Source organism: Passer montanus, unplaced genomic scaffold (genome assembly GCF_014805655.1).
Source record: "Passer montanus isolate IOZ18808 unplaced genomic scaffold, ASM1480565v1 scaffold21, whole genome shotgun sequence".
Lineage (NCBI taxonomy): Eukaryota > Metazoa > Chordata > Aves > Passeriformes > Passeridae > Passer > Passer montanus.
In genome coordinates, this window is record NW_024366703.1 from 5,279,593 (window position 1) to 5,295,380 (window position 15,788).

General features: G+C 38.2%; 1 protein-coding gene across 1 annotated transcript in view; it reads right to left on the reverse strand.

The window, feature by feature from the left end:
* Nucleotides 1-13,040: 13,040 nt before the first annotated feature.
* Nucleotides 13,041-15,788, reverse strand: part of LOC120502065 (gamma-aminobutyric acid receptor subunit pi-like) — a 45,548-nt gene continuing 42,800 nt past the window's right edge. Inside the window, exon 10 of the mRNA XM_039709115.1 lies at nt 13,041-13,605. Within this exon, the coding sequence (XP_039565049.1) occupies nt 13,294-13,605 (312 nt within the window). The 3' untranslated portion in view covers nt 13,041-13,293. The remainder of the gene's footprint in view (nt 13,606-15,788) is intronic.

A 15,788-nucleotide genomic window follows, 5' to 3' on the forward strand; every position in this document is an offset into this window, starting at 1 on the left:
GGCAGAAAGTACATTTTAAACTCGCATTACTGTTCATCTTCAAATAAAGCATCAAAGCACAGGAATCAGCCTTCAATCCTCCACTTAGACAAAATTCCCCAAAGTGCATCACATGGAGGTTTTTAAGTCTTTGGAAAGTCAGTGTTAAAAACATACACCTTAAACAGATCTCAAATGTGAAAAAGAAAGACATATGTATTGTTAAACACAGGACTTTGGGAAAGTTTTATAGACAAAATAACTTACTGATGAAGAGATCCCCAAAACAATCCCATGAATAGCTGAAATATCTGTGTCAGTGTAGAGCAGGATTTTGCAAACCTTCATTCAGTCATTTATTCCCTATCCTCCAGCTGTGATAATTCTGAAACGGATTGAATTCACATGGTACTGAATAGTTCTCTGCCCTATAGAAATGTCTGTGGGTTATCTGAAGCAATACAATTACAGTCATTGCAATGAGGAAATAACTTTGTGGTTCTTTATACACAAATGAACTTTAACTGTAAAACATGCATTGCATTTTTTGTTGTCATTGGAGAAAAGAAAATCAACTTTTTTATAACAAAGGCTTGTTATAAATTGAGACCCAGCTGCTGCTGGTTTTAGTTTCATTTTCTCTAATTTGAAAAATCTGAGATGAATCCCCACAGACTTTATCAACAAGGGGTGAAAGGTGCATAATCAGTCATATATCCTTCGATTTAGTTTTAGTGCAGAAATCCATCCTGAAGTTTTTTTAACATATATGATAGTCTGAAGACTATTCAGGATTTCTGTATTTTTCTTGCTTACATTTTCCTCAGAGGTCCAAAATTGCCCTGGTAAGCCCTTGTGCTGGCTACTCAAAGAAGCAGGAGACATTCCAGCTGGATACCCCACCTGCAGTAAATGGTAGCCACTCAGAAGCAGGTGATTAAGAATTGGTCGAAAAGTAGAATCCAAGAAATACATACACCAGTAGTCCTTTTTTCAGTGTCAAATCACTGCAAATCATTGGAGGCAAGTTGGCTTAGCAACAGCTTTCAGAGCCTGGCTCTTTATGAATAGTAAAAATATTTAGCAGTAAACAATAAAAGCTATTCAAAATTTCCAGGAGATTGTCATTAGCTGAATAGCAATTGCCAACAAATAAAGATCTACATTGTACCTGTAATCTGGTCAGGTTTTCAGGGACAGCCAAAATAAGAATACAAGCCAAAACAAAAAAGAAAATATTCAAAAATATGCACATCCTAGCAATTTACAGCTCGTTGCTCCCTCAGATAGTAGAGCTAAAGGAGCAACTATTTACAGTTCTTTTGCTAGCTCTGAATGTGCTTGTGAAGTTAAAGACAAACCAAGACAGAAATATTGAATATAAATTCCTTGTTGTGACCTATAAAAAACAACCCATTGCTCTTTGATATTTTCAGTAGTGAAATGATTCAGATCACTCTTTGTAGACTGAGGCATCAAGCAGAGAAAATGCTATGATGACTTCTTGTGAAAAGCAATCATCTCTTTCCACTGAAGTAGAAAAACTAGAGACTTTTGGAACATTTTATTTAAATTTGCCTTAAAAACAAGGTAGTTTTTGATTGCAAAATAGTTTGCATATAATTGTTTTATGTAGTATATACTAGTTTGTTAGCCCTACACATCCAGAAAGCTGTGATTCAGAGCTCATACGGATAAATTGTCTGATTAACACTGTTTTTTATTAAGAAATATTTCAAATCCAGGCATTTATCTTCACCATATGACTTATCATGTGTCTTTGTGGCTGCCCTTGCCCTGACAATAAAGGCCATCACAGAGAGACAAAGAAATGAGGACTAGAAGATATCCCAACATCCAGCACTCCTCCCTTTTCTGTAATCCAGGAGAGTAGGATGCCCAAAGTCCTACTCAAAACCTGTTCTCTTAATTAAAGAGTAATACGTAAGTGCTGACAATAGTTAGGTTTATTAGAAAGAGCACTTTTATGGGAAATGTTAGCAAGAGAGGAGTTTCAGGTGTAAAGGACACCAGCAGAGCTGGGACTGTCACTAAAGTCTCAGAAAATCTCAAGCCAGTGCTCTGTGACACTACAGTGCTCCTTATGCTGGTTTGTCAGTGGGAAGTAAAATCTATAGAAAATCAAACCTTCAGACTCCTCTTTTGTTCAGCTTACACCTCGACAAATGCAAAGGCAATCAGACAAGGAAATTGTGGTGTTCTGGGATGGGATTGTCTATCCCCTTTCTTATTGCAGTAGCCCCATTTTGGGTAGAAAGTTCTCTTGGAAATAGGTGAAATAGATCGATACTTTTCAAAGTGTCATTTTATAGGGCTCTCATTACACTTCTGCTCGTTTTCTTCCAGGCATTTAGAAACTGAGAGATTGTTGCTAACATCATTTTTTCCCTCAGCCAAATCTGACTGAATTTGCCAGGCAGGAAAGGAAGCAGCATGTTACCAGCTCTCAGGTCATGTTATACACACATTTGTATCTGTAATACTTGCTAGATCTTAAGGGCAAAATTGTTCTCCTGTCTGCAATGCAGTGTTTTAGCTGCACTGCAGATCATTTATATCTGTGCTCCCTGTCCAAGTCTCAGAGAGGTCAGCTGTGATTTTGTGAACATCCCTCTGCTGTTTCTTTCCACATTTTAGTGTCTCTTTCACAATCAGTGTGATTAGAGGGTGTGTGTGGCCTGTCTGGCTGTTGCTGACCCGATGGCTCTGTTCCTGTCCTTTCCTAGGACTCCTTACTGCACACTCATTGCTGACCCTTCAGACACTCTCCCAGCCTAAGTGGCTGCAAGGGTGACCTGTGGTCTCTGACTTCATTTCTTCAGTGGCTTTTGGATATCACATAATTCATGTTTTATTCTCTAATACGCCTTTGGTTCCCACTTTATAACTAAACATATGAGGCCAGAAATGAGCTTCTCTCCTGACAGCTGGGACAGTGATGCCCAGGGTTCCTTCTTTTTTTACCTGTCAGGTACAGCAGGGACCTGGATGGAAATCATTAGAATAGCAGTGACACCTTACCTCCTTGTAACATGGTGCTTTCAGATAAGCTTTACATGAGAAAGCTGATCTTTTTTTTATGTTTTCTAACTTTGATTTCATGCCTTTCTTCTGTAAGAAAATAAAAGTGGAAACCTATGTGTAAAATAGTGGAAGACAGGTTTTCCTTAATCAGAGTTCCAGCAAACATCAGCCATTATTCCCCTCATGAAAACAGACACATTGAGGCAGATATGCTGTTTTTCCCTCTGCTCATTTTCTTAACTTTTTTCCAAAAGGCCACTCTGATGAGGAGCCCCTCTCTGCACGTGGGCCTGCAGGAGCCCTGTTTATTACTTGGTTTGATGTTTGACCTGACCACTGACTCACATAATTGAAAAGCAGTGTCTAAAGTGCGGAAGGAATCCATCAATAAAATCGTGCCTTTTCAAGACAAATTTGTACAACTCATATCCAGACATATATAGATATGTGTACACAGGCACATTAGACATAGATAAATATATGTACACAGGCACAAGGAGTGAGAATCCTTTTGCAATCCATTCCAATCACTGCTGTTCAATACAAGAAGCACAATTCTCCCCCTCCAGGCAGTTTTGGTATGTGCCTATAAAAGATGGCTACACAATACTTCATTTAAGTACTAGAAAAAATGCAATAGTGGGGAATCAGAGTCAGAGAGATTTCTTCCATGAGCAGGCTGGACCAGAGCTAAATGCTGCATTGCACCAAGTAAAAGACAGTGCCTTCCTTCTGCCTGAATTTACCCTGAGCTTCACCACTTCGGACAAGAAAAGAGTCTGCAAACATCTAGGATTATAGCCATCACTTATTCTTGTGTGCTGGGGCTGCATGCACAGCACAGCTTCATCACCTGTAAAGACTGGTGATCCAAAAAATGGAAAAACTGCACCCATATATCAACTAACTTTTAAAAGGATTATTTTTATCCATGACACCAGCACTGCTTTAATAAAACTTAACAAATGTCAGGTATTTTCTGATATATCATGTTCCCTGAAGTGAACTCTGTGATCAAATGCTTTGCTAAATATTTCATTAGCAGCAATAAGTTTTTATTACATTCTACTCTAAAGATCAACTAATAATTTTTTTTAAGAATACTTAGACATGGGGGATGTTTCAATCATTGGAAATTGATCACTGAAATTATGTATTACTGGTTTTTTTCATGCCTGGTTAAAAATGCAACTGATATTGGAATTAATTGCTTCTTGCAATTTTTAAAGTTTTCTACAGTGATAGGTGCTGGGAAATCAGTTCCTGTAAATGCTAATTTCAACAGAGTATGACTGCATGAGAACATAAACATAACATATAAAATAGTGGGAGCCCAGACAGAGAGCTCATTGTGAAATTACTTCAGCTGATATTACAGAAAGCTTTCTAAAACATACAGAAAAATCTGGAATCAAAAACTTGAGCCCGTATTTTGCACATGATGCAGTAAGAAGAGCAATCTATTTAGTGAAAAATCACAGAAAATATATTACAAAGAGACCTTTTATTAATGTCAACAAAGAGAGAAGAAAATTCTGCTGAATTCCACCAAAATGTTCAAAACAAAACTAAAAGAACATGAGCGGAGGGCACCCTCTTCTGATCATTATTTTCTTCTTCATGTTCTAGGTAAAATGCTTTCTGCATATGTTGTAAAATTCCACTGACCTGCTCTTTATCAGAATCACAAGTACATCATCTGCTTGGGAGATGAATACAATAAATTTGTTTCAGCTACCAACTGATGTTTTCACTTTAGTAGTTTTTTTGGGGGGGGTTTTGGGTTTTTTTGGTTTTTTTTTTAATGTGCAAACTTGAAAACTTGAAGCCACTAGTAACTCTTCTCCCTTGTATGTTCCAGTTTGATTTCCATAAGGCCACTCAGGGCCAGAGGTGCAAGGGACAGGCTGTTTTTGTCTAATTCATGCCACCGAGAGAGATTTAAATTCAGGTAAAATAAAATCTGATTCTAAAAGAGTGTGTTTACAAAGATTTATAAAGATGAAAGAAGGAACAGAGGATAGGGAGAAAGTAAGAGCAGGAGGAATAGTACGAATATAAATATTTTTCTATAGCTGTATCAGCATTGTTTTCATGGTGTTCTCACAAAACTGAAAAAGTAAATTCTAAATCCCACTGTAATTCAGACAGAAAAAAAGGAAAGAGAGCAGTGCCTCTGACCTTGTAGCTCACTTTCAGTCTCTGAGGACTGGAGGAGAGAAGTAACTCATGAATATTAGAGCTAATGAAGCTTGATTTTCTCCAGATTTTTGGTTAAGTGTTGATTGACTCTCTCATCTGGAACATGTAAATTGTGACTGAAGCTTGTTCTGTATTTGAGACACTTTGATGTGCCCTCTTCAGTGTGCATTCTCTGGGATTTAAAAAGGCTCCAGCTCATGCTGTAGAGTTTTTCTCAGCGGGTACTTCTCAGATGTCTCTCTGACCTGGACATCTACTTACATAAATCTTGTAGGAATGTCCTGTCTCTGAGATTTTTTTATCATATTTCATTAAAATAAAACAGTGGGTTCAAGACATTAGCTAGCATGGACAAGTGGGCACATATATATGGAAACATCTAACTTCTAGTTAATTCTCTGAAGATTTCCACTAGAGAGCCCTTGATAGGCAGAGGCATGGAGAGTGGTTCCCCTTGGTGCAGGGAGTGATTCAAATGAGAAGTGAAGCCCAAAGAGGCAAAGGGGGTGATGAGCCATGCCAGATGAGGCATTTTGGGGTGAGTGACCCCATCTCAGCAGGAGGCTGATGGACCAGCACGCACCCCCAGCACCCCACAGATTGGAAACCAATAGAAATAAAATTGGAAGATTCAGGCACAATCCTATTATGTGATAAGGAAACCAGGGTGGATAGAGACAGCACAGAGATAAGAGGGTCATGAAAACTAACGGAGCAATTTGGATCTGAGAAAGTGGATGCACTATTAACCAGATGCACTCAGCCTCACTGGATTGCCAGATGAGGCTTGTCCTTGTCAAAATACAATAAATTGGCCGCTTCAGCTTTCTCCACATTTAAGGTTCTGGCATGAACCTCTTCAGACAAATATAGATTGATGGCTGAAGTATACAGAGGAATGACACAGGACCAGGATGATGCTGAAATATCATTAAAATTGATGATTTTGGCTTGTTCGTCTGTCATCCTCAGTACAGCATGGCAGTGCATCTGGAGACCTGACATTATCACAGAACAATGTAGAGCCTTTTGGGAAGGGAAATGCTAGAGCTGGAAAAAAGGCATGTGCAGACATGCAAAACATCCAGGAACAGCTTTTGATCCTGCTGGTAAAGAGCTGTGTTGTAATTCCAGGTGTCTGACAGGAATGAAATCCAGCTCAGGCTATTGCGTGCACTTGCTTACAGAACCAGTAACCTACAGCTGGGCTGTGGAAACAAAGGGTCAGGCACTGTCCAAGTCTCCTTAAAAGGTAAGGTGTGGCAACCCAAGGCAAATGCAACTTCGAGTTACTAGCCCAGAAATTAAGAATTTAGGTTATTAGAGTAGAATTAAAAGAACTGGCTCTTCTTCCTTTCGGCTTTTTACAGGCCTTAAAGATGACAGAATATTCAGCTGGAGCTGCATAGTAGGAATGATCAACCAAAGAAAATCTTTACCATTATCCAGCAGCTGGAATGTGCTAGTAAGAACAGTACCAGAATAAGGAATTTGCATTTTTTGAGTCTGGCCATTTGTAACACCTGAAATAAGAACAGCAGCATATGTAAGAATATGTGGGTTTGAAATGGTGCAGGGTCAGCCATGTAGTTGGCATCTCTAAGGAGTCTTCTATGGAAATTATGGAAGTCTCCAGAGCTATCAGTTCTTATTATCAGGCTTCACAAAATGTGGACTAGCACTACATGAAAAGGTTGTTCAGTAGAATTAAAATTATCCTGGGGCATAGGAAGCCTCAGACTTCAAAGTTTCTAGTTATTTGCACATCATACTTTAGTTTTTTCTTTTAATGAAAAAAACTACAAGGCTTTCAGAATTTTTCATTATGAAAGAACCTCAAAAGTAATGATACTTGAGCACAATACTTATACAAAGATGATAAAGAGGAAAGATAAAATAATGCTCAATATCTTACTTCCTGATAAAGAAGCAGAGAGCAAGGTTTGATTTATATTTTCCTAGTTAAAAAAATTCTTCAGACTTAATCTGCTATATTATTATTTTGAGGTCAACACTGTCAGTCCAAAATGCTCTTAAGGGTTATCAAGACAAGCAAGGATTGGATTGGATCCCTGCAGCCAATCCATATATTGAGCACAGGGTGGAAGCTTTTCCTACAGATCTTTTCTTCACAAGCACATAAAATACCACCAAAACCAAAACAAACCCAAAACAAAATAACAACAACATCAACCAATAAAAAAATTTTAAAAAATCCCAAAGCAAAAAAAAAAAAAAAACCACCAAAAAAAAACCCAAAAAAAAAAAAAACCCAACCCTACTGAGTGTCAGTTATATTCATTAGATATCCAAAAGATAGTGCTCTGAATGGAAAGCACTTTGATTAGGACTGACTTGTAAACATGCACAGAGTGGTCCACCATATGAGTCTAATGGATCAGCATTCAAATGCACATCATGAACAGATGGTTCCTGTAGAAGAGACTAATGCAGCATTTTGGTCACCTTGTACTGGCACTCATTCAAAGCAGGTGCTTGATAAACCAAGACTGCAAGTCGACCAAAATGAACTGGCTTCTAAAAAACCTGGTACACAGAAAAGGAGGAGACAATCCCTTCTTGTCTTTTCCAAGAATACATGAGGGCATGCAATGCCAGCTTTGCCCTTGGTGACCAATCTCACATGTTTGGTACTGTTTCTGAGATGCAACATCCATAACTTTAACATGAGGACATGGGGCACTGACAAGCTGACTATGTCAATATGTAATTCAGGTTTGAACTCCATTTTATACTCTCATGTTATTTTTTTCTAATTTTGTCAGTTTTTCTGAGTCCAAAGTGGCCAAGTCCCACCTAGAACCAGAGCTGCTATTCTGAACCCATTCCTGATCTGATTTTAAAGCACAAGGATTAAATTCCTTGGCCTTTAGGAGAAATCAAACCTGGCATCAAACCCTTTCACTGTCTAGTTTCCAAAACTACCTGCTACAGCAAGGAAAACAACAGTAGTGGAGATATTTGTGTGTTTTTACAGATCAAGTTATCCACTGACTAAATCTGGATTAAACTTCAGAACAGAATTTCAAAATTAATCAGGGTCACGGTTTGTGCACACACGTGATGTGCTAAAGTCTTCTGGGGTTTCTCGTCTTATGCAGTTTTGTCTGTGTTTGATCTGGAATAGGAAAATAGGGTCCATTCCAATTTGGAAAGAAACCCAGAACCCAAATTATATGAGTAAACTCACATCATGAGACTGAAATGCCCTTGAATACCCTCTTATCCTTTCTGAAGATGGAAAGTTTGACAGTCAGATGGGACCAGGGAAGAAAGATGTCTCCAGATGGAAAATGATGAAAAGCTGAATTTGGCAATATTATTAAAGTGGACCCCTGGTTTTAATTATAAAGTTATAGAACTTTATAGAAGTGATGGCAAATCCATTACAGAGTTTGAAATTATGTTCAGCTTAGCTGCTATAAACACTGTTAAGGACCCACTGCTCTACAGAAGAATTCACTCTGCTTTTCAGCTCTCAGGTTGAGAAGGCTTATTCTTACAGTGACTTATTAATCCACCCAGAAGACTCTCACAGCTCATCTTCCCACCTTTGCAACCAGCCCTCTTTCAAGGGAAATTTTCTTGACTGAAACTGGCTTTGAAAATTATTTTGATCTTTGTGAAACTGTTAGCAGTATGCCAGTGAACTACCTGAGAACATCTATTTAGGATTCATAAATCTTTATAGGGAAACTGTTAATAGAGCCACTATTGAGTGGCTGCCTTGAGATATTGAGGTGCTGTAATGATTTGATTTGAAACATTATAACCTGCAGCAGAAAACCTTGACAGAAGGGAAATTCATGCTTTAAACACAAGGTATTGCAGTCATGAAGTTACTTTGTGGATTGGCAGAATATGTTCGATTTCAGCAGCTAAAATGGTGGAAACAATCAGGGCTTGAGAGGCCTGAACTTCAGTGTGAAAAATAGTCCACCTGACAATGCTGTCCTGCCTGACTTTAATTAATCTGTCACTACAAACATGACCTAGTTACCACAGTACAAATGTCAGCTTGTAATAGCTTTTCCCTGGAGTCCTCCTGAACTATCATTTGCCATTTACATTTGCTCGTTCAGTGATGAAGAGCAGTTAATGAGCTCCATCTACTGCTGCACGGAGTGAATTGTTCCAGCAGCTCCAGTTCCCCAGCACCTCCCCAGGCTGCACTGGGAGAGGTGTTCCAGGCACTCTGCTGCACCAGCCACTGCCAAGGGCTCTTAGCAGAACATTCACCTCTTGGTATTTCTTTTTCTGTTTTTCTGTCATCAGCTTTACTGTACGTGGGTTTTCTTTACTAATCTCAGCAGAACATTCACCTCTTGGTATTTCATGTTCTGTTTTTCTGTCATCAGCTTTACTGTACGTGGGTTTTCTTTACTAATAATCTTTTAGGTAATTTCATTTTGAATTACAGGGTGACAACATGCAGCACCTTTTTTTTTAATGTATTTTTCCATGCAAAAAGGCATAACAGTTCTCTTAAAATAATTAGCACAAAAAACCAAAGAGGCTTACAAAGCAGAAAAATTTACTTAAGTTCCTCTTGCAGTCTTAATAAACAAGAATACGGTGCTGAACATGGGTACTCAGATCAACAGATGGATGCCCTTCTCTTATGCTTGCCATATTGACTGGAGTATTCAGATGGGATATTTAATTGTTCACGTTTCAAAAGAAATTATCTGATGGTGACTTAAAATGCCTTCTTAGCTTACAAGAGGGTTAATGAATACCTGATCTAAAATATCACCTTCCTTAGTATTTCCCTCTTGATTTAGGTGAAATATTTCAAATACTCTCAAAGTATCACTGGCACCACAGTAAGAAGGCTGCAGGAGATACCTAAAGCATAGGTGAATCAGAACACCAGATAACTGATGAAGAGAAAAGGTAGCAAGTATTAATACCTTTGTATGTCTAAAAAAAGAATAAAATATTTTATCTGATTAAATATCTCAGCATAGGATTTTATTTTCATAATACTTTTCCATTTAGTAAGAAAACAATATCAAAGATCTTACTAAGGTAAGAGGTGCAAAGTATCACTGGCATCACAGTAAGCAGGCTGCAGGAGATACTTACATAAAGCATAGGTGAATCAGAAGAACACCGGATAATTGATTGAGGAAAGGTAGCAAGTATTATTACCTTTGTACATCTAAAATCTAACAAAAATTATAAAATATTTTATCTGATTAAATATCTCAGCATAGGATTTTATTTTCATAATACTTTTCCATTTAGTAAGAAAACAATATCAAAGATCTTACTAAGGTAAGAGGTTTTTCTAGTCTGCACAATGCTTAAACAGGTACGTGATGGCTGCTGAATCACTTAAAAGACCAGGCTTGGAGACATTGCATCAAGGAAGGAGATATTCCTCAGGCTGGCTGCTGCTTTCAGATCCATGGAAAGCAGGGCACGTCCTGCTAAGAGCAAAGCAAAGCACATGAGGATGCATCATCAGCTCCTGTCAGAACCCCCTTCACCTGCCTCGGGTCCCTCTTGCTCATCTGCCTCAAGTGGTCTCAAAATACAACATTTCTGAATTGTGAGTCTGATTAGAAAACATTAAAATCAAAATAAGAAACTCAACTTTCAACCAGAAAATGGTTGCCAAAAGGCCAAGGTATTTTCATCAGATATGAACTAATATAATTTTCATTCCCTCAGCCTCAACTTTGGCTCCTGATCTTAGCAGTGAAAGAGACTTCTCCCTCTCTAATTTTCCTCTGAGTTGTAGCATTCAGTGAATTGTTCATGAATGCTCCTTACTCAGGGGAGCCTTTATAACTATCTGCAAGGGATTCGAAGTTTCTAGGGACAGAAACAATGTCTGAACAGGATAATTCAAATTATCTTCTTTATTCTTCATACACCACACTGGAAATCTGTTGGGAACATCTTTTACAATAAATTCACATTGAAACAGGTTTTATTTTTTAAATTAGCAATTAATGCAGAATTATGCAAAGCAAAATAATGAATAATCTGTCTGTGCAGTCAATTCTTTCATGAAAACATGGGGGACTTCACTGTATAGCACTACTTACAATTAGCACATCAGTGGGAAAGCAGACCGGGTTTCAGCTAGTGCATTGTAAATAAAGATTCTCAGACTTTCAACAGCTTTTAAAAGTACTATTTAAAGTGAACTGTCTCCAAATTAATTGGAAGCTAAAAACCTATAAATGCTTACTTTATGCTTCCAGTAAATGTGAATCCCAAATATAGTGTTAACATGACAGGTAACTTTTTGAAAAGATTCAGGAACAATGTAAACTTCAAATTTAAGAAAAGTACAAAGATTTAATATTTGTCTTCTGTGAATTTTATGGGAGTAAGAATTGGAAAGAGTCCAGTTTTGGAATTGGAAACTGAGAGCCCAGTTCTACATCTCCAAGAAAAAAATGTCATACAGCCAGTTCCTGAATAAAGGGTTTTAGTTAAATATTCAGTAGCAGAATGTTAAATAAAATACTTTTGGTTTTTTGGTTGCTCATTAACACAGGCAGCCTTAAATTGATTTCTTGAATGTATTTACTTTCATATAAAAGCCAGAATAGCCACAAGGTACCAAGAGCCACTAGACTGTTCTTGAAGCTGCATTGCCCCAAAAAGCTTTGCAAAAGACATTACTAATAACAGCAGAGAAACAAATTTTCAGTAGTCAGCCTTTAGAAAAAAAATACTGAGGGGATTTTAGTGACCTAGTAATTGTCTACCAGTGTGCAATGATTTGTATGTATTTAGATGGGGGCAAGGGCAAATCTGTCTCACACTGGTATTTTCCACTTTCTTCCTTCATGAAATGATGTTCTTCACAGGCAGCACCCTGGTGATCAGGTGTGTCCAAGTCTGCCCCTGTAAGGGGAGCTTTTTAATGCATTTGCATGTGCGCAGTGAGACTGATCATCAGAAATAGTGCATAAAAGCACATGCACACATTTATACCTATATATGCAAGATACACAAACATTATGGTCAGAAAAAAGGTATAATAATAAGCACCTTTCAACTTCCATCCTTGCAGTGCAGGAGACAGGCTGGTAGTATCTGTCAGTGAAGTGACCACTTGGAAAGACTATTATGGTTTTTCATCATCTCTAACCATTCTCTCAGGTGGGTCATCATTTTATCTGTGTAAAACGTCTATCTTATCAAGAGCTATCACACATACAGGGTTTTCTTTTCTATTCAAGAAGTTTTCCACCTTTATGTGAAATTTTTTTAACTGCATGTAGTTCAAGAGGATTTACTAAGCTGAAAATTAAGCATATCAAATTTTTCCTCTACATAGTAGTTACCCAGGCAGTTGTGACTGAGCAGAGTACAGAGTATAAATGTCAGGATAAATTACGATTTTCCATTAAGGATTGGTGAACAACTAAATCCTCACTCAGAGAAATAGATCTCTCTGGATTTAAACCTCTTGGCTCCAGTCCATTTCTGTAGTCTGCCCTGCACTTACTGAGAAAAGCCATTGATGACTATGGGAGTTGTGTCTAAAAATGTACAGGGATCTTAATACATATCTGTGACCTTACAAAGATGAACAGATTATTTGTTTGTGTTGGTAGCTCATGTCTTCAGAACTGTTTCTTGCTACATAGCAAAATCACTTTGATCTGCAATTAAACATTTTCTTATATAATCTGGAAAATGTATGCATAATTGACAAAACTAGAAGGAAGTGAGTACAGAAAGCAGAAAAGGAAAACAACATTTCATTTCATATTTACATTTATTCAATGGAGTTCAGAAATAAGTATAATATAACTCTTATTTACAAAGTTGAGCATTAAATATTAAAAAAAAAGGACTTATCAGCCTTTGATAAGTAGTTTGGGACAGGCATGCTAATACAAAACCTGTTTTGGATGACAGACATTTAAATACAGAAAAGTGAGTTAACAAAATTTTCAGACACACTTGAAAAGGTGGCATGTCCTTTTATATCCCTTTATCCAAATGTAATTTCTCAATCTTTTCGCAATTTCCCCTCCCCTTTCTAAACTTTTATATTATGGAATTAAATATTTATAAATACAAATAATACACCCAATAAAGTACATTAATTATGATGAATGATAACGGGAAAGAGAATCTGGCATAGTTGTCTATGTGGTAAGGATTTTTAACATGGAAGCAATCAAAGATACAGAAAAGTCTTTTCATTACCGACATTGCTGAACTGCACACACTGTGTTGACTTCTCTCCCTTTTTCTGTCAGTGCTGGTTTGTTTGCTTTTGTTTGAATCGGTCTTGTTCGTATTGTCAGGGGCACTGCAACTGTTTGTCACTGCTGCCAGGACTCCGTTCTTCTCTTCTTCATCATCATCATCAATAATCTGATAGGGAACACAACAGCAGGTACTTAAGTGCGTGTTTCAACACCTGTTTATTTAGAGCCGCAGCAAATGGGATTTTTCTTCTGACTCCTCCTATGTCTCACTCCTGGACTTCAAGGACAAGCACTTGCATGCACCAGGCAGCTCCTTTCAGCTCTCAAAGCCTCCACTTATGGGGAAAACATTGACTTAACAATGCTATACAGCAAAAACTTTTGAAGCACTGTCAAGCAAATCTGGATTTGTTCAAATATGGACAAGGAACTTTACTTAAGACAGCAGCAAATCCCTGAAAGGCACAACAGTAAACTGTGCTCTGCTCAGGGCAAAAACTGGCACAGGTTAGTGCCCAGGAAGTGTGAAGGCAAAGCCCCAGCCTGGAGATGGAGAGGGTGGGGGAGCTGCCAGACCAGCCAGCTGAGCCAGCTGCACCCCAAATCAAGCACCCCAGGATACAAGACACTCTCCTTATGGCTACCTCATTCTGGTGCTTTGTGATAAAAATCAAGTGACTTTAAAAATAAAGAGGGTCAAGACCCACTCACAGGTGACTAAATACTGAATAGCTTGTGATACTTTCTGTCAAGTCCTGAAACTCATGCTTTAAGTTCAAAGTTATGCTAGGGTTAAGAATATTTTTATGTGCTTCACTGCATCGAGACAGGTCTTTGGAGAATGTTGTATAAGCCTTCTGGTGGGTTTTGTTTCTCTGATTAGAAATGGCTCAGAGCCATAAAGTTTGTGTATTAAATTTTCACCCTTTGAAGTCAGTGGGTTTTCTGAGTCAGAGGACAGAGGATTAGACATCAGCTGCAGCTTCAGCTCTAAAACTTCCTTGGAATTTCTGGGGTATTCAGTTTGGCTTGGGATATTGCAGAGACACCAGCAGAAACAAGCTACAAAGACTGGATCCAATTTTGTATCTAAACCAAACCTTATTATGCATATGTTGAGGAGAGGTCATTTTAATTCAGGTAGGCATACATATGATTTTTTTTTCTCCTGATAGTTTTATCACTCCCCAAATCAGTAGGTGGCATAAATATAAGACAACTCTAAAAAAATTATTTGTGAAGTGTAGAATGCAGAATCTCTTTCTTCTGACCAACTTGCTTTTTTCCATTTGCATCATGAGAAGAAACAGTTTACACAAGGACAAAGTTTCGAAAGGTTAAGATGCACATCCCCATGTGCAGCCCGACAAAAAGCTCATTTAGGTATACCCCAGCTATTAAAGTCAAAGAAAGCCAATTAAGCCACCTAAGTGGTCTCCATGCTGGTACAGAATTGCTCTTCTGCCCAGGGTGCCTGTGTACAGCACGAGCCTGTCTTCTTCATCTAAAATTACTGACACCCTTGAAAGTTAAACTGGAGTCTGGACAATGTCCTCAAATTGCTGTGAATCAGTGAAGCAGAACAAATGGCACTGGAAAAGGGATTAATGCAGCTTTCCACTTTCAATTTAAAAAAAAAAAGTATATTTCATTTGAGATACAAACGTAGCTCAACACATTTGTCATCCTAAAAATACAATGACCAAAAAAACCTTGGTCATCCTCCACCTGGCCTCCCACACCTCTGTGAAAGGCTGGGACAAAAATCTGCCTATAAAGCACTAAGAGGATCAACCCATAAAACTCCAGTCTGAACCTTAAAAAATCCCCAGGGTAGTACTAAAATTCAAACCTCGAGTTTTCACTTGAGGCCTGACTCTGTTATAAATACCTCTCTCTTCTGCTTCAAAAAGTCCAGGCAGCTGAGGGGAGTGCTGAGGATGGCAGAGGAGCTTTTGTCAGCAGTGCCTGGCACTTGAAATGAGGCTCTGGAGTAACAGCCTAATGAATGCACTCAGTACTTCAAAAATTAATGAAATAAAGGAACCTGACAGAAGAATCCCGACTTTTTTCCCCTGCTTTCATTTTTCATTATGACATCTGTACTTCAAAACCATCAGGATTTGGGGCATTGCTCAGTTTAAGAGTCTATTTTTCTCTCAGGTAGGGCTGGCTATCAGTTGTTCAGAATTAGTTTTATTTCAGAGCATGAAAGGACATTGTGTACGTGCCACTTCTCCTTTCTCACAACTGCATGTGAGTGATTCCCATGAGGCTGATGTGTTATGAGGCTGTTCTTGACTCCTTTCAGCTCCCCAAGCGGCAGTTCTCACTTAAGCAGAAAATAAC